Here is a 19,320-nt window from a genome sequence, read left to right on the forward strand (position 1 = left end):
CCACAAAACAGTTATGAAGGCGTCCACCAGCACGTCTGCCTGACAGTGTGGCCATCTGCGGAAGAAGAGAGAAGCCCCAGCAAGCTGCAGCTTCCATCGCTTAGTTGATGATTCATTTAGAGTGCCCTTTTCCGGTCTCTCTCCGCCACCATGGCTCGGGCCGAGCATCTCTGAGGCCCTCGGGGTTATGAAAGCACAGACGTATGGATCCAGACATGGATTTTTGTGCCCACATGGCGTGAGGATAAGGGAGTAAAGTGCATGTTGCAGAAACACACTCGCATTTACCCATTCACAGTAAAGAAGCATGAGGCCACCAGGCAAGAGGAGCACTCAAGTACACTTACCTGATTGAGTTGTTTAGGCATTCTACAATACATTCTAAAATGTGTTTTTACTATGTGTCTTTATGTGTGTGTGTGCCTGTGTGTGTGTGTGTGTGTGTGTGTGTGTGTGTCTGTGCAAATGTGTGTGTCCCCAGTGTTCCTCAGATCTCTAAACAGTGTTTCTGGCTTCACCCTTAAAAATCAATCCTGTCGCTCAGGCATTACATTACAAGGCATACACTTCACTCATTGCCACTTACGAAGCTATGTATTGATTGGATCGTGTTGGGTTAAGTATCTTGCTAAAGGACAACAGCCTGCCTGGATATGTAGCTGGTCATCTGACCACAAGGCTCATTAACTACTACTCAACACCAAGGCCCTGGTAGCCAATCCAAGTGGCTGTCCAACAGGTAACAGGGCACTCATTCCCCGTAAATGATTTTACAATACTTCCATAGCCATCTAGCTGTGGCTCAACAAAGCAATGACCTACTGTGGTCAGTTTCGCCCCAGGGGAGCACTGCACGAAATAGGCTCTACTCCATTAGCCTGTGTCAATGTTATATATTGAGATACGCTGTAGTTTTATTTATTTATAATCCACAATGGAAAAGGGGGGCTTTCCACACACACATACTGCGCTAGTGTTTTCCAAATCTGTATTCCTGGTGTGCAATACAGAACAAACGGAATGCCCCCAAGTATTTAAAGTTTAAAATGTAGCCAGGCAGTAATACTCTACCCATAATAGTGTAAAATTATTTATGTTCAGATTGTCCATTTGGAAGTATGTATCTACTTCCAATTTGTTCTGTATGCACCTGTTAGCCTATTCACTATGACAGACAATCATATTTCTACGACTAAAGCCTATAAAAGTAAATATAAAATATAACTAAAATATTTTTCATCTCACCATCATACATTCTTAGTGTGTTCACTGTTTGCAATACATAGCAACTTCATCTCAGGCATTATCAGATCCCAAGTTCAGATCCCTGCTTTCAATAACGGTCTTTGGTTGTAAATTGGTGGTGAACTTCATGCTGTCTGATGTGGTTACATGTGTTCACACAGAGCCTCAAGCTGTAGTGAATGTGGCTCTGAGATGGCAGTGACTACAGATAAAATACCGCTTGCTATAGTCCCCCTGCAGATGGTACAACCCTTCCTTAGTGCTGGGATTGGGTTGCCTCTAGGGTCAATTCCTGGTAACCTCCACTCCTCCTGAACTCCACGCCCAGGGGCCAGGGGCCGCCCATAGGAATGGCTCCATGGGGACACATGGAGAGATGTGGCGCTCCCCACACTCCCTGGTCCCCTTTAGGGAGAAGGAGAGTGGAAATGGCAGAGTGGGACTGTAGAGAGAACGAGCTGTTCTCTCCAATATGAAGAGTGACAGGTGCGAATGGCCAGTGCCATTCCACTATAGAACAGGTGTAATCTAAATTCCCCAGCTGCACCCTGGTATGTTGCTGCAGAAGAAGGGAATGGGGCGAGGGGTGTACCAGGCTCTGAAGAAGCACACTCTTGCATCAAAGTGCCCTTCCATTAATGTGTGACGCCCATTTCCCCCCTCACTTCAGTCATGTGTTACCGTTGCATTTGCGTGAAGCTTCAAAGTGCCGGCCACCATTAGGTCGCATTTGAACTAATGATTGTTTTCAGCAAACCACATCATTGAAATGTAAAACTAAATGGGCATTAACGGAACGGAGGGGAGGCGGTAGCCGCACAAAGACAGGCGACATTACACACGAGATAATTCGCGCTGATGTGACCTCTCTCGGCTCCCAGCGTAATTTGGATGCTTAGCGAGGGCCTCCCGTTCCGTGTGCTGCGAGGGACCGCCTTGTGAGGGACCGCCGACTCGCGTTCTGATGTCTTCCCCGCACCTCGAGCACGCTTGCTTCCCGAGCCAGATTACACCCACAGAAACACCTCCCCGGCTCTCAGCCGCGGGAGCCCACGTAATTAAGCAGCTCCTCGGAGGGGAACAAAGAAAACAAACACAAAGGAAACTGTGAGGAACGGGGAATAGTTTTACATATTCATCACGCTGACAACGAGAAACGAGGAACAAACGGGCGAAAGCACCGCCTGTCTGTCACTCTCATGCGGGTTATTCCGGCACTGTCAAGTCGAGCTCGGGCGGCAGATTGCGCGGATGACATTGTAATTGTTTCTCTGTGTACTGCAGCCTCTGCACAAGAAAAGGGCCTGTGATTTGTGCTGGGCTCACAGACACACCCTGAGTGTCTTCACTCAGTGTGGTGGTGTCAATATTCATCCGCCCCTCTTTTCATATAAATGGGAATATGAATTTGAAAGATGATAGGGTAGTTAAAGTTAGGACAGTCAGTGAGAGAGGCACTTTGAACATCTCCATACTGACAGCCTTTTGATCGCAGCTAAAGTCCTTTGTTCCCCCATCAAACACTGGACAGTGGAGGAACTGCACACCAAGCTCACATAAGCATTGCTCCTCAGTAGATTCAGGATGCTGCACAAGCCATTTTTTCAGAGTTTCTGAGTTGGGGCACCCACCGACATAATCCAATTTCATCCTGATTGAAAACTCAAAATAACTACCAAACTATGAGGCATGGTGAGGAAAGGGAAAAAAACTGCCATTTGTCAATGTGTATGCTTCAGACCAAAGAGTGCACACGCACACACACACACACACACAAACACACACACGCGCGCCTTGCTTTCTCCGCAATACAGGTAGTGATGTTGGGCACTTTTTTGAGGCCAGTGAGGAAACTGCACCTCCGGACTCTGCTCCGGGGGAGTTGCAGCATGATGTCCCCATAATGAAACCTGTCGGATGAGATGTTGCCCAGTCAAGGAGGCAAGCTGTCAGTCAGGGAAAGATGCTGAGATGCAGCAAGATGCTGAGAGATGCAGAGACCAAAGGGAGCACGACCTCAAGGGAGCATGGCTGTCGCAACAGCCTGAGACGGTAAAATCTGAAAGCAGACTCAACAGAGAACTGAAGAAGGTATGTATTGATCATACGGTGATGTAATGGGGTTGCCAGAGCAAAACTCGTCCCCAAATTGCATCCCTGGAGCCAGCAAAGGAAGAACAAAGGAACGTCCCACAAAGACAGGATCTGATCAGGTCACAGGGCAGCCGTGGCAGAGCTCATTGACATTGGTCTTATGTACGGGCAAGATAAAAGCCAAGGGACAGTTCCCCTCCATGTACGACATTAAACAAATGGGATGTATGGATTGCAACAGGGGTTCTAATCCCACAGCAAACATCGAGGTCCGGGAGCCACAAGCAGAAAATCAGATCGGAGGGGAATCACAGCCAAGTGCTTAAAACTCCGCTGAGGTGAAAATGCGGATTGTTCGGCTAAATCCTATTGCTTTTCATACCCCGGTGAGCACCAGTAATCCTCAAACACACTATGATAACTTGGGGATCAAATGGCTGGGAAGAGAAATGAGACATGAGAGAGCTGGAGCCTCATTCAAAGGGATGTACTGATACACCGATACACTGTGCCTTTACGGAGGAGGTGGCCACAAAACCAGTGGGATCCATGCATGGGGATGACAACTGGAGGGGGTGAAATCAATGGTCATTGTGCCCCGTTGACGGCACCCATGCGGAAACCTACTTGTGAGCACCTAATTTCACGGGCATTTGTGGCATGATTTGCACTGAAGCGCTCATGATTGGATTACTCAGAATACCTAATAAAAGGCCCTAGAGTGTCCATTCCCCCAACTAGCCCATCCCAGCCTGTAACCCCCCATACCACCCGTCTCCCCACCTCCCCAATCCCATCCCCCACAGTATTATCAATAGCCACTATTCTCCAAAATGAGGTGGCAAACAGTGCAAAAATGTATTATCCCCCCAGCATCATCATCTTGGACTTGCACTGAGACCATTAAGCTCCATGGGAACCACAGACACATGCAGCAGTGCTTTTCTGGCAGTGGTATACTGTTTAAATGATGTCCTTATCCGGAAAAATCTACATCGTTCATATTATGTTTACACAGCTGTGTGGCTTTTTACCAAACTAACCCAGGTTACGTTATTTATGTTAGCCAGGTAGCTCAGCTCATGCTTAGTGAGCTCGGTTTTGCTTTTCTGTCTGACATGCTTCCCATACCAGGAGATGATTTTGACTAAGTTAGCAGAAAACATCAGTACATAGCTACAGTACAAGTCCATCATCATGGGGTGTGCTGTACACATATCAAAGTATAGTCAATCAATGATTAGGGCATTGTAAAATGGTTCAAAATACCCTGTAATTATGGGGGATACTCAACACAAACCAATCCCCAAAATGACAAAAACATGCTTTAGGCAGCTACACTTCAACAGGAAGGAACACGTTTATTGTATCCACTTAGCAAAAGGGAGCCCAAAACATAATGCAGTCATTTATAATGATGACAACAGCTCCCAGCAGTCTTTCTGCTGTGAAAACATGAGGATTAATGATCTGATTGGGGAATTAGCTGGCACTATTATTTAATTCACTTTTAAGTAGTTCTTAGAAAAGAACACCACAGCAAATAATTATACCTCTGCTCTGAACAACAGGAAAAAGCAAGATAAAAATGCAATCAGAGAGCAGGTCTCATCCAGGCCTGACCATCAATCTGAGACCTTCCCAGATTGGTTTACCAAGTTTTCTCCACCTTCAGAAAGATATTCCTTTCAATTTGTGATTGCCAAAGATCTTTGCACTAAATGGGGAACCTTTCTGCCTATCAATCAATGGAGCTCCCTACAGCCAGAGCATTCCAGGTAGAAGCCCTGTGGTTAGAGCATGCAGAAACATTTGATGAGAGTAATATATCACGGGGGACCTCTGTTAGGCTGGAAGCCTCTGTCCTGTCCCTGGCTCGGCAAGCTCACGGCGAGGATGTCAAGCTCCTACTGTTTGAATCACAACATTCCATGGTAAATGCGGTCCTGATATCACAGGGATCATAAAATCCAGAGGTCAGCATGAAGACTAGTGCAGAGCATGAAGAACCAGCCAGTATAATTATTCTCAGACTGCACCTTCTGTAGCTGCATGTGGCTCCATTTTAATGCCATAGCGCATAGAGCATAAAGAACAAGAAAAGAAACGACAGCGACATCACAGAACAGAATTCCATCTACCGCCTCAATTATACCGCGATGATATCAGAAAGCCGGGGCCATCCCAGACCTAATTTGATTTTATTACCCAGAACTTATGAAAATACAGCACAAATCGAATCAAAGAGAAATCTGCACAGCTGCAGCCATGAGTGTTGCGCAGCCTACAGAGACCTACAAAGACCGCTGTGCGGTTGCCACTGTGAGGTTATGAGTCATTTCCAATGGGGGGGCCATTTGGAAAAAAGCAGCAATTCAGGCACTCCGCGAGGGTACCATTCGAGTTATTTATGGCAAGATTATTCGTGACGAGTAACGAAAAACAGTAAAAAAATAATTGCTGCAAATGACTGATATCCCCATATAATTCCCGCCTGAATTTTGTATCATGCATTTATTCATTTAGAAATTTGCATTTGTTCTTCCATAGTGCTTAAAAAGTGTCATTTAAAGGATCATTCTAATAATGCTATGTGCTAAATGAGCCACAATTACAGATGCCAGGCTGTGGAAAAATATATGGCCTCTATCTATCTCAATCTATCCACAGTGTGTCAAAACAAATGTTTTGCAAGTAATTCAGGGGAAAAAATGCAATACTTGCTTTAGTCGGTGGTTTGTCTTTTTAAAAAGGTCTTGACTCTTGCTGTGAAGGAGGGCTACTAGAGATAAATGGTCCTGTTGGTACAGCAAATCTTAGCTTTTTGCATGTTCTCATTTACTGTTAAGCAGCCATCGTTATCCACTTTGACATACAACTTTTGACATTTTGTTCTTTCTGTAATCCATTCATACAACAACTGAATTTTCACAAGAGCATTTCAGGTAAATTCACTCAAGGGTATTCAAGCAATGTCCAAAGGTTTAACATTTGCTATTTCAGGAAGCTTCATATTTCTGTCATCTAAAGACCCTCACTTAAATAACAACAGACACAATCATTTCATTCATTCATTTCTGACGCCACGTACAAAAAAGGTGCTTGATGGCTTCTTTCAAGTAGAAAGCATATGATTACCCAAACGAATACCATGATAAAGTATTTACTGTTACTTTAACACACATATGCGCACAACTGCTCAACCGAAAAACACAGGTATTGTTCAATCCCACAATGCCTCTCTCTACAAATGATGGGGTTTGACTCATGGGGGACTACCGTTCAGGCAGGTAAAGCTTTCTGTTAATCATACTGACGGCTCTATCTACCCCATGAATAAGCCATCAATCGGCCAGGCTCATGTCCATGCGGGGAATTTCACCTGAGACATGTAAAGCCTCTTGCCATGCTCTGAAAACTGCTATTCTGAATCATTAGCTGACCAGGCAGACTCTAGCAAGGCAATATTATTAAGGTAACACTAATAGGATATGACCTTTAAATTATACATAGTTATCATTTCAATCTTTTTCAGTGAAGTTTAGCAATATTTAATATTTCAGTTGAGGATAGAAGTGTGTGGGAAAAAATTAAACTGAAATATTCCCCTTCTCTCCCGTAACAAAGAGTAAATAGAGTCGCACTGGAAAATTACTTTCAGATTTCAGATTCAGATGTTCATGTTCATGTATGTTCATCAACTTATGGGAATATTTTACAGCTCAAATACTGGGATGGCAGGTATGCCAAATCATTTGCTTAGCAGCTTTTTCTGGGGAGCAATGAACGAGCAATCCTTAGTCAAATAGAGTTGTGAGAGAACATTTAATAAATGTAACTATATTCTGTTTGTAAAGTAAATATCATGTAATTACATTTTTCCCAGGTCCGCATACAATCAGAGCTATTGTGGCAGCATGAAGACAAGAATTTTGATTTCATATTTTTGTTTTTTTCTCTTTGTTATTATGAAAAACATCCATTTTTACTGGAGACAGCATTATATGCATTTCTGTCTCATTAGTCAAAATAATTGCACCTGTATCTTTATAAGGTAACAGTGCTGTTTCATTCTCCGTGACAATGTAGTCCAGCCTTCACACCAATAATAACAAGAAAGGTAGTTGAATTTCATTTTACCTGTTTTTTTCCTCCAACAAACAATACACTGCATCACACTGACTATGAAACCAACAGTTGTTGTTTTGACACAGTTTATTCTCTGTTTCTTCATATCAGGCTGCCAACTCTGCTGTGAGGCTGACAGAAATTACATCTTACCATCTGTCTGCTGTAAACACTTCTGTTGCATTCGTCTCAAGGAATGAAAAAGGAGACCGAAGTCATTGTGGGGCGTTACGTTTCTATTCGTGCATCCTGCGCAGGACAGAAGCACCCAGGGCTGTCCCTTCTACAAATGCTCACATCTCTCCACCCCCCACATCCCCCATGTGACAGCATGGATCCTCAGAAGCCTCCAGTCCCTCCACAGTCACATCCAATCAGAATCTTCCCAGGCCTCCACAGAAAATCCCAACAGAAAAATGCCTAAATATGTCCAAACAGGGGGAGGGGGGAGAGAGAGAGACGCATCTTTCATCTCCTTCAGTCATATCGGCCTCACTGCTCTGAAAGTTGTCTTTTTTCTTTTTTTTTGTAATGCCACAATTTTGTTCAACTGTCCCAGAATCCATTGCGAATGTGTCAGTTCAGTTGATATGGTCACAAATCTGGGTCAGTTACACCGTGGTAAGAAAACACAGGACCGGCATCTCGACTGTTAAGCAACAGTGAGCTGATCCTAACAGAGGTGTGTTACGTTACCTACTACAGAGTGGTAGAGTGGCTTCCAGTGTAAGAGAAGCTGTGTGTATCTGTATTTTACACAATTCACTCCCTGTGTATGCCCGCTACTATTTTATAATGACACATGCACCTACATTGCGTTTTATTGGGCTATCTGCGGCTGTGGTGGCCAACTGCAGTTGTTTCTGCAGACGGCTGATCAAGCCAGACATGCTCCTCCAATATACATACAAACGTGAGAGGGAGAGGGAACGTACCGCTACATCAGCGCCAGAGCCAACCATCTTAAACAACTCAATACAGCTACGCTTTCGTTTGGACTCTCCGGAGACTCTAGCGGGCGACTGACAGCAGAAACAACAACACAGCAAATAAAGGGGGAGCAATAACATCCGCGGAAAATTCCCAGGGTGACAAATGATCAAGGGGTTTTTGCACCGCGCCAGATGAAAGAAAGGAAAGAGAACAATCTGAGTAAAACCACTGGCCATTTATCAAAAGGGTACTTAGAACCGGGGGGAGAGGGAGTGGGGTGTGGGAGGGGGGTCGAAAACCCTCCAGCAATAATTACACACAGCCATTACTCTTCTTCAATAAACAGGATCTCGCCAGTAGGGTCCCTGCCAAATCAACCCCCCCTGTAGTAAATTCCTTCCCTCCACAGCCCCCACCACCACCATCCAGGTCCACAGGCAGTACCATGGGACGCCAAGCTTGCAAGTGATGGAATTAATCTGTCTGTTTGTGTCACTGGGACTCATCCTGCCCTTTGTGTGCTCCTGTGGGATGTAGATGGAAAGGGCGGGGTCAGGATAGCTGAGATGGGCAGGGCTCGATCTCAAATCAGGGCCACTAAGAACTAATAACGAGGGGGCGATGGGCGCCCTGGTGGCCCTTTATGCTGCAAGCCTGTCGGATCCCTGCTGTCACACTGCGGCCCAGAGACCAAGCCCAGGGCTGTGCAGAACCCTCCCAGCGTGAGATACCACCTGACTGTAGGGTTCTGCTTTCTCTTTTCCCCCAGAGCCTTCTCACAAGAAAGCGTAAGTGCCTTTTCAAAAGGGGAGGGGGGTCCTCAAAGCGAAAGTGAGGGGCGGCTGCTCCTCGAGGCAATCAAAAAGCGCTGAGGCTTCCACTGTGTGTGGAAACGGGGCGTCTGTGAGCAGCCGCGCAATTTTTTAAAACCCATCTCGGCAGCCTGCCACATGAGTCCGTCTGACTTTAATGGAAACGTTTGTGTGGGTAACGGGAAAAAATAAAGCACTTCTCAATTTCATGATTCGAAGTTTGGAATAAAGCGGATCACAGTTCGATGGAATCCTGGTGTTAGTCCTCTGCCGGGAACTAAATGGAGTCTGTGAAATGCACCCCATCCATCCGGTATAAGTGCAAAGAAGTGTGTGGCTTTATAGAAACCTAAGCCCTGAGAGATCTCCTGCATGTAAAGCAAAATGCCAATTCCTTCCAGAAGCTAAAAATAAGACCCTTATCCAGCCCAAATGTCAGCATGCGAGGGGCTGCCAGGAGAGAGAGATAGCAACAGGAACTTATTACGCCGGCACATTTATGTGTGTCTGCATAATGCACATGCATAATGACCAGCCACTTACGACCTACAGTACCTGGGGTTTGAAAATAGCTGGTAGTCATACCAACAGGAAGAGCTGCTTCTCTCTGGCAGCCCAAAGGAGGGGCTGCAGAGTAAATGGGGACTCGGGGGGGCTGTCATCACCAGAGGAATGTAACACTGAAACTGATATTTATACCCCTTTTTCTCTGTGGAGCCGGGATCAGGCTGGCATGAGTAGGAGCCAACTGACTGACCGCCATTGTGTGAAAGCATTTCCTTCGTATTCTCCACTGAATGGTGGTTTTGTCCCAGATTGAGATAACTGTCTGGACTTCGCCTGCCGTGGAAGGCTGAGGTTTTCCTGATGAAAGCAGACTTCTGGGTTATTTAGACATACTTATGGCTATCTGCCGTGATCACAGGTTGTGACGTTCCCCCTTCCATACTCATTGCCTCAGTTTTTAGCGGTAAAGCAACAAGCAGCCCGACTCAGTAAGCTCACAGCTCACTCAGTAAGTAGGCCAGCATCCGTAACCTTAAAGTGCCAGGCTGACAGGTGTCAGAATGAATGAATGAACACCAGGAGATTCAGAGGGGCTGAGGATGAGGCTATATAGTATGCTAAACACATGCTTATAAAAATGGTAGCCTATATATTGCGACCCCTGTCTGAACAAAAAAAGAAAAAGCAAAACAAAAATCAAATATCTTCACCCACACAGTTGTACTGTTTCTGGTCTAATTGTTAGGAGAAAGGCAAAGCAATATCAGCCCCCGTCACAACCCTGCATGACAGTCAAATGAAAAATATCAATCATTTCTATTGCTTTTTTGTGTAAACCAAAGGAGGTGTTTGCTTATGGGAAAGAAGCACTCCAAAGATGCAGCGCAGCATTTCACAGTAAAGCAATTCAAGCGTCTAATTCCAGATAAAAGCCATTCTTTTTTTTTGCTCTTTCTCTGAGAAAGTGCCCATGGCATATCTAAATTGTTTTCACTGACCTCGAGTTGGTGAAATGTATTGACCGCCAGAGCAGTGGAAATGCTTACTGAAAGACATCCGGTGTTGCAAATGGCCAGACACCTTTTTATCCATGTTTTAATTAATGAATCTCTCCATTTCTGGCTCTCCTTCAGTTAACGAGAGCATGAACCGGTTCCTCCTGCACACATGTAAAAAGGTGAGCATTGTATGTGCTTTTTCCCATTTACATACACAACACACAATCAACCTTCAGCTGTCATCTCATTATTAACGAGGAAAGATGCAGAAACACATTTCCGAGGATTTCACAAACTAATTCTTAAAAATAACTCAAATAAATTGAAGAATCCACAGCAAATTGGGTTCCGGAAACCACCGTCACAAAAGGGCATCTTGGGCCATTGGGATGTTTGCCTCACAGCAATACTTTAGTACAAGTATCTGATTGGAGTTTGGAGTTAAATGTGTTTTCTGCAAACAGCCAATACATTTTTTCCTGCCTCTCCACCTTGGCTAGCGCCAGGCTTACTAAACACAAAATAATACTTTAAGTACAGACTTTTTTGTAGCCTGTTCTTGATATTGTGTTGCTTTTCAATGCTCTGTTTATTCCATTCCAGCTGTACACTAATATCCTTTGAGGTGCTCTTTTCCATGGCATGGTGTACAGTCACAGGTTGATTTGGCAGAGTGAACTGAAGTGACAAGGCTGGGAAGCCTTGATCTGATGAACCCGCCACTCCCAAAGCTATATTTACATGCTGAAAATGTACTGAATTCCACAGCGGTCAGATCTGATGCAATTTGGCAAGCAGAACTGAAGTAAACATGCTCACTGGATGTCCTACTTTCAATCACTTTTAACCAGGGAGAAACCTTGAACTGATTTGATTATTTGACTCTTCCAAAATTCAATAGGCACGTGCGTACACGCACACAAGCACGCGCACACACACACATACACACACACACACACACACACACACAGATACACACACACACACACATACACACACACATACACACACGCACACACACACACACATACACACACGCACACGCACACACACACACACACACACACACACACACACACACACACACACACACACATACACAAACAAATTAGAAAAGCTTGTCAGACCAGGCTGCAAAAGTAGCTTTACCATGTTTCAAACCCACTATGTATTTTATTGCCAGACGCTGCAAAATGTTACGGTGGGTAAACCTTGAGAAATGCGAACTTTTACAGGGCAAGATTTTCTAATATTGCTGTGCTACAAGGTTGAATTGAACAGCATTGCTACTGCCAAAAAAACTCATAAATAAACTCAGTGTAAAATTACTGGTTGGGACGAATATACTTCTGTCTTGCAATTGAACTGTACAAATTTCATCCAAGAACTTGTCTTCAGACCATCAGAATGGCATTATTCTGAATGTACAATATATGGCTGTTACAGGGCGAAGGCCAAAACAGTGGCTGTCTGGGCAAAAACAGCGGTAGATATTCGTGACCTCCTTAGAGATCAATGATGTGTGTCTTTATAATTGTGCAGTCTTATTTATTTTCTTCTCTTGGTTGTCATGTGGTATGTAAATGTTTCCCTTGGCACTGTCATACATTTTTATGGTGATGACGGTCAATGTTTCTGTGTTCTTGTTTTTGTTTGGTTATCTTCCAAAACCTATAATAAAAAGTTAATCACAAAAAGAATGGCTTTATTCTGTATTTTGTTCAATTCAACCTCATGCTGCTTGGTATTCGATTTTGCTCCTTAGCAGAGGTAATCCTATTTGACATTGCAGAAGAAAGCAGGACTGAAAAGGCCAAGAGCATCCGGACCCACTCCAATGTGTCCTATTCTAATCTTAATTCAAATCTTTATTTCCCAACAGAGGGGTTGCCTGGGGAGTTGAGCTACAGCTTGCCTATTCTGTCACAAAGAGCCCTCTCCAATGCCTGGCCATCACAAAGACATGGAAACATAATTAAAACATCATGAAAACTGTGAAGGCCTACCGCATTGTCATTTGTCATTTACCTCAATAAATCTGCACCTTAACGGAACAATGGAGTTGTACTCAGGGGATAATGTCAACGTACAATTTATTCTGTAAAACTACTATAATATAATTACATTGTAATACCTAAAGTGACTTGGCTTATCACACATACACCCAATGTAATAAACCATTGCTATTTACAGCAAAGCCATGGCTGAGACTGAGGGCTCATGGGCTGGGGTTAATCCCAATTCTTGTGGCAGGAAGCATTAAGATATATGAGCAAAACCCATATGCAGGACACATATCTGTGCAGTAGTGTGGAAGCATTACTCGAAAACCCGTGTGGTCAGTAATAACCCACACTACACGTAAGACAGGGAGAAGCAAGGTCACTGAACAGTTTGCTTCTACTTAATTGTACATAAATTACCTAATGCTATATGAAGTAATCACTTGTTTTAGGCAATTACAGCAGGACTACTACTGGCTTGACTTATCTTGAGACTTAATTACTCCCAGCTTACATTCACTGTCTCTGAATATCATAACATGCAGAGGCGCACAGCAACTTGGGAAACCGACTGTAAACTGTTTCTACTTCCCCAAGTAATTGGGTGGTTCACCGCTCACACTTTCGCTCCTCTCAGTTACAATGAGGGCATTCGTGAAGGGCACTTCACGGTTCTGACCTCCGGGGGATGGTTTTCACACACCTACACAGGTCAGAAGCATTTCCCTTTAGGCGTCAGCTGATCGAAATTACCTAGCAACCAAACCAACAGTCGCCGCTTCAATTTCCTCCGCAATTATTTTGCGACGCAGTCTGCGGGCGAGATTATTCCAGAGCTGGGAGTGGAAATAAAGCAGCAAAGTAACTGGCTTCAGCGCACTCCAGAGACATTTCTATGGGTGATTACTGATTCCTTTATAACTTCTGCCTGGATTTCTCAGTCATAATTTAAATGTGAGGAGGAGGCTTTTTCCTCGTCTTTGAGGAGCACAAACAGCCCAGGGTGAGGCTGCCAAAGCAACACCCCTAACTGTGATGGAATCTGGGATTCTTTGATGATGAGAAAAGACAAAAAACATTTCTGTTTTTTTTTTTCTTTTTCTTTTTCATTTCTTTTCTCCTACAGTTGTGAAAGTATTGGTCTCCAATGGCAATGTCACCCATTGGCTTTGCTATCTACTGCGTGGACATATGACACCATCTGTCAACATGCTAAAATAGAAGTGTTGGCACCCTTTCAGCGCAAGCCTGCCAGGTTTTGATAAATCAATTTGGCGGGAGAAGAGGTCAATGTGCCTGTCTTTTACCCATTGATCTTGTCAGCATGCTGGATTCCCTTTATCTGAGAAAATGATCATTTATTCAGTATGGTACCTTGGAGGTGGATGGTGGCAGACTAGCTGGGTTTTTTAGCTGAAATCTATAAGACTCTCGAAAAGGATCGTTCAAGGTGACAAATGACATCAGGCCATTAATGGCACCACTTTACCTCCTTACAAATGAATCAAATCTTTACATATGGATCTAGTGTTTATACACGAATCAAATCTTTACATTTACTACCACTCTGTGCAGCCTACCTACTACCACTCTGTTGCAGTGTACTTGCTACCTGCTTTTTGATAAGCAGTTGATAAGCACTACTCCATGTGATAATCTGCACACTGTGGGAAATTTATTGTAACTGCATGGTCATATTGTGGTGTTACTGTAAAATAAATTGCATAAGTTATAGTTCGAACAATATGCAGGTAGTGTGGCCTGCCTGGGCCGGAATCAAGCCCCAAAACCCATTCTGAGTTCCGCAGGTCTCCTTCGGTGATAATGCTGGATTGCAATAAAGCTCAGACTGGGAAAATCCCAAATCTGTCTTTATTCAGCTCAGTGGTGGTTCCCGTCCAGCTCCTCGCCAACACCCTCTGCCACATATGACTTCCTCTCTCTCTCTCTCTATCTCTCTCTCTCTCTCTCTCTCTCTCTGTCTCTGAAGGACTGATGTTCTCTCCCTGCCCAGACCACCAGATTATCAATCAACCCCCCCAACACACACACACACACACAACAAGACCAACTCTGCCTCCCCATCAACACCCCCCCCCAACACACACAGTTTACTTTATTACCCTATCCAATCAGACTGCCCTCCAGCAGTCTGCCCTCGCCATCAAAAAACAGCTCCCTCATAATTAATGTGAACTTTAATTTCCTCTTGATTAAAGGCGACACAATGAAATGTGACGTGGAAGCATTAGGCAGAAAGCAACACGCAGACAGGGGCTTCTGTCTCTGCATTCAACAGCATTAGTGAATTATTGAGCTGAGTGTGTGCGTGCAAATGCGTGTGTGAGCGAGAAAGACAAAGACAGGAAGAGAGAGGGAATAAAGAAAACGAGCGGCAGATGAATGGTTTAACAGCGGATGAGCCGATTCTCTATGGCTGAGAGAAACTTATTAAACCATAGAAAACTGATTGCATCCAATTCCAGGGTGTCCGCTGCCCAAAATTACACACATGTGGAAACTGGGCTGTGATACAGAGGTGCTACGAGAGCAGGGGGCGAATCACAAAAGAGTTTTTTAAAGTCATTTTATACTGTTCCAACGCAGTTAATTACAGCCCTTTGCAATCAAATACTTGTAATTAGCTACATTATAGTAAGCAGACTCCCATTGGTACATTCCATTCATTCAAATTTCAAATGTATCGTGCACCAATCAACTATTATGAGTGGTTTGCTAGGCTAAAGGTGGTCCAACTTGAAACCACTGGATTCAGCTAGAGGTTTATAATTACTGGCTAAAATCTCTCATTCCTGCCAGTTCTGTTCTAGGACCATATCCTTGATCAAGTGCATTGCAGGCTGCTCTGACATCCCATGATGGTCATGCTAACTGCTGCTAAAAAAAGATTAGGGAGGGAGAAACTTGAGGGCCGCTAGTGATATTAAGAAAGGAGAACAGGTTCCTCTAAGGAGGTGATAAAATGAAAAACAACTCTCAGTGGCAGTAGACCCATGATGATGGATTCTCAGCAAGCTCCTGATTGGTGCCTCCGTATGATTGGATCGATCATGCCAGCCAGGCCAGGAAAATGAATGTAATTTGTGTTTGCATAAGCACCACTCTGTGTCTCTGAGGTACACATTTGGCCAACTGCCTTAATCTTTGGCACATACTCATCCACTCTCCTTTACATCAACACGAAAGGCACAGGCACTTATTTCTGATGGCACACCTGTCTGTTTCTGAACAGCAGAGAATCTGGTGAGCATTTAAAAAAAACAGCCAAAGTGGAAACACCAAGCAGGAGAGCTGACACGCACTCTGCCCCCTCGCCGAAACGCAGCACGTTCTCCCCTTCCGCTCCGCCGGCGGCCGCCCCGCCGCCGACGGGGTCCAGGCTCCGCCACATCTGTGACGGAGCAATCAGCGACAGCGTCCAGTAATTCCACACCCAGCAGCAGCAGCGCTGCTAATGACAGTAATTATCTGGAGGAAATATCTGCCAGCGTTCATTTTGCTCGCTTATCCCCCGTCAACAGCGTCCTGCTTAATCTGCCGAGATAATGCACGCCTCGCAGGGCCCCTGTCCATGAGGAAAAGCGTGGATTCACACATCTCCATTTTCAGCCAAGAACAATAATACGCACAAACACACACACACACACATCCACGCACACACATATATAAACATATGCATGCACCATATATGTAACATAAATATGTACACACAAACACACACAAACATACACACACATATGCACACAACCACATACATACACACACACACACACACACACACACACAAATATATACATACACACACCCACATACACATGCACAAACATACACATACGTACAAATACGCGTACATTCAAGAGGCGCCACATATCTATGGTGCAAAAAGATGAACAGGAACAAAAAAGAGGGAACAGATGATAGAGAGTAAATACAGAGACCTGTGTGGGAGTGGTGTTTGGAGAACGGGAGTGTAAATGTGCCTGGGGTTTCAGCGCATTCTCCACACAGCGTCAGAGGAAAGCGGGCCACGAATGACCTCCGCTTACACAGTCATCCGTCTCTTTGGGGCTTCAGATGCTTCTGCTTTATGTTTTGTTTTCTGAATTATTCACAAAGCTGTTTGTTTAGCGCCCAGCACAGTGGGGCTCCTCCCTCGCGATCTGAACCCCCCCAAGTCTTCTGGATGCGAGTCAAGCGTTTCAGAGCCTCCCCGCAATGCCGCCCGTGTTTATACACATACACACGTGCAAACACTCCTTTCTGGACTCGATGGGCCTCATGGGTGCGTTAAAGCAAAGACCTAACAAGGATATCCACTACTCACCCGAGGGGCTTCTCCAGACGGCTCGCGGGCGACCCCACAATCTCACCGAGGGTGCAGAACATCTGACCCAGGAAGTCCTGTTGGACAGGTGGGGGGAAAGGGGGCAGGGCATTTTTGAGAGGGATTGGGGAAGGGGGGGGATGGGCAGACAACGTCAGAGCCAAGCAGGGGGAGCGGCAGCAGCAGGGCTGGTTGAACAGCGATAAAGTTTACGAAGGCAAAGACGTACGTTGAATTCGGAGGGCTTCCGGGAAGGAGGGCAGGCAGCAGCGTTAACACAACAGAACACGTCATGTGACAGGACGCACAAGACACAAATACCCAACGGCAGTAGAAAGAGAGGGACGTAGTGCAGACAGATAGGGGAAGTAGTGATGTCCTCGTGCAACAGCTGTTAGTGACAACAGTGTGAGTATAGATCTGAAAATCATAAACTGTATCAACCACTAAACACCAAACTAAGTATGGAGTTAGGCAAATCCTTAATTGAATCCAAATATATTTCATTAATCTTTTGTATGGATAGCGTCTTTATCAAAGCTTTTTGTGTCCAATTGACATTCATTACATTTGTACTAGATAACTAGTTTACCACACCACATACAAACATTGTCTGGGATTTTTCAGATAAGAAATATTCTCTCATGGCATAAAAAGGTCAAAATCTTGAACATGGGTTCAAAAAGCTTTTGATAATTGGATGATAAACACTACCACTAAATTTCTAATCTAAATGAGGATATTGTAAAGACATTCCACATGATACAATACATAAAATAAAATCACTGTACAAATGAAATATTCAAACAGCCATGTGCTAGTGGATAAAACACATCTTAAATATTGACAGGAGCACACAATGTTAAAACATGAAGCACAACTGTTTGCTACAAATAATTATAGAAATATGTTTGGATTTCTCAGGGACAATGAGGCTGATTTGCATAAATCCAAAATAGAACAATCATGCATTTCAGCATAAAAGCTTCCATTCAGAGGAGATGCAGTCGGCATAATCAGGCAACTTTAATTATGACAGTGGCAGTGTCATAATTAAAATAAGATTTTTGGTTGTATTTTTCCACTCACGTGTTTTGACAGGTCTGGACTTTTGGAATCAACATCATATCTGTAAGAAAAGCGTGAAACAGAACTTCATAACCATTAAAAGCCCATATATATTTCACAGGCCTTGGAATCCATCTTTTTTTGTTACAGTGCAAAGTATGTCCAACTTTTAAGGGTGATTTGAATACTGTCCAATTAAAATTCACAAAGCTCAGAACCATGACCGGTGGGTTTTCTGAGTAATTAAAGGGAGGAAAGCTAGCGTGGTGCTTGTCACTTTAAGCTGACCAGGGGAGGCTGGTGGGAGAGAGACGGTGGGAGAAAATTCTGGGCTGAAACAGGACTGGAGAATCCACTCAGCCATAAGATGAAGAAACAAAACTTATGAGGAACTAGAAGGGCTCTACCAGGGCCTTTCATTTTACATCCCCTACTTCCCAGCATGCTGAGAACAGCAATCTGGCTATTTTGTACAAACCGGGGAGAACGCTCTGTTGGTGGTTTGCCTATATTATTACACTATCCTTAAATAAGATGTGCAATTGCTAGTAGTGTGACATATCAAAAGAGCCCTTTGTATGGACAAAAGGTTAAAACTGTGCCTGTTTCAACAGAAAACGAGGCAATGCTTTGGTTAAGGAATCCAAGCCCTCCAGTCTCTCCCTAATACAGGTGAAGGAGGAGATAAAGGTATAAACTGTTATGCCTTTGAAAGAGCTGACAACACTCAGAGAGCCAGTGTACCTACCACCATTCATACACCTGCTCATCATTTTAAAATCACACACTCCCACTTCAAAACTCTTTGTGAAAATCAGATCAAAAAATACAGATGAATAACAGCAGATATAGCAGATCAAGGGGAGAGAGAGAGAGGAGAGAGGGAGGGGGGAGAGAGAGAAAGAGAGAGAGAGAGAGAGAGAAGAGGGAGAAGAAGAAGAAGGAAGAAAAAGAGAAGAGAGAAAAACAAAGAATGGACTTGATGTAGAAAACAACACATCAAGAGAAGTCATTGATTCCTGAGGACCACATCAAAAGGAACAACTCACACGTCAAAGCGAAGGTTCTGCTTCTCCTCAAAGAAGTAGTCTAGGATGTATTTCCTGACAAAATCTGGGTTTAGCGTGTTGTCAATCACCTCTGTTCTTCCAAACTAATCAGAAGAGATGGAGAGAGATAAAGAGAGA

At 44.2% G+C, this 19,320-nt stretch overlaps 1 protein-coding gene across 1 annotated transcript in view; it reads right to left on the minus strand.

Annotated features, from left to right (window-relative positions):
- LOC118778970 (copine-5) overlaps positions 1-19,320 on the minus strand; it is a 102,883-nt gene that overhangs the window by 49,570 nt on the left and 33,993 nt on the right. The window contains exons 4-6 of the mRNA XM_036530772.1: positions 19,183-19,286; positions 18,155-18,194; positions 17,066-17,142 (exon numbers count right to left, since the gene is read on the minus strand). Coding sequence (XP_036386665.1) covers positions 17,066-17,142; positions 18,155-18,194; positions 19,183-19,286 — 221 coding nt within the window. The remainder of the gene's footprint in view (positions 1-17,065; positions 17,143-18,154; positions 18,195-19,182; positions 19,287-19,320) is intronic.

This window comes from Megalops cyprinoides, chromosome 6 (genome assembly GCF_013368585.1).
Source record: "Megalops cyprinoides isolate fMegCyp1 chromosome 6, fMegCyp1.pri, whole genome shotgun sequence".
Classification (NCBI taxonomy): Eukaryota; Metazoa; Chordata; class Actinopteri; order Elopiformes; family Megalopidae; genus Megalops; species Megalops cyprinoides.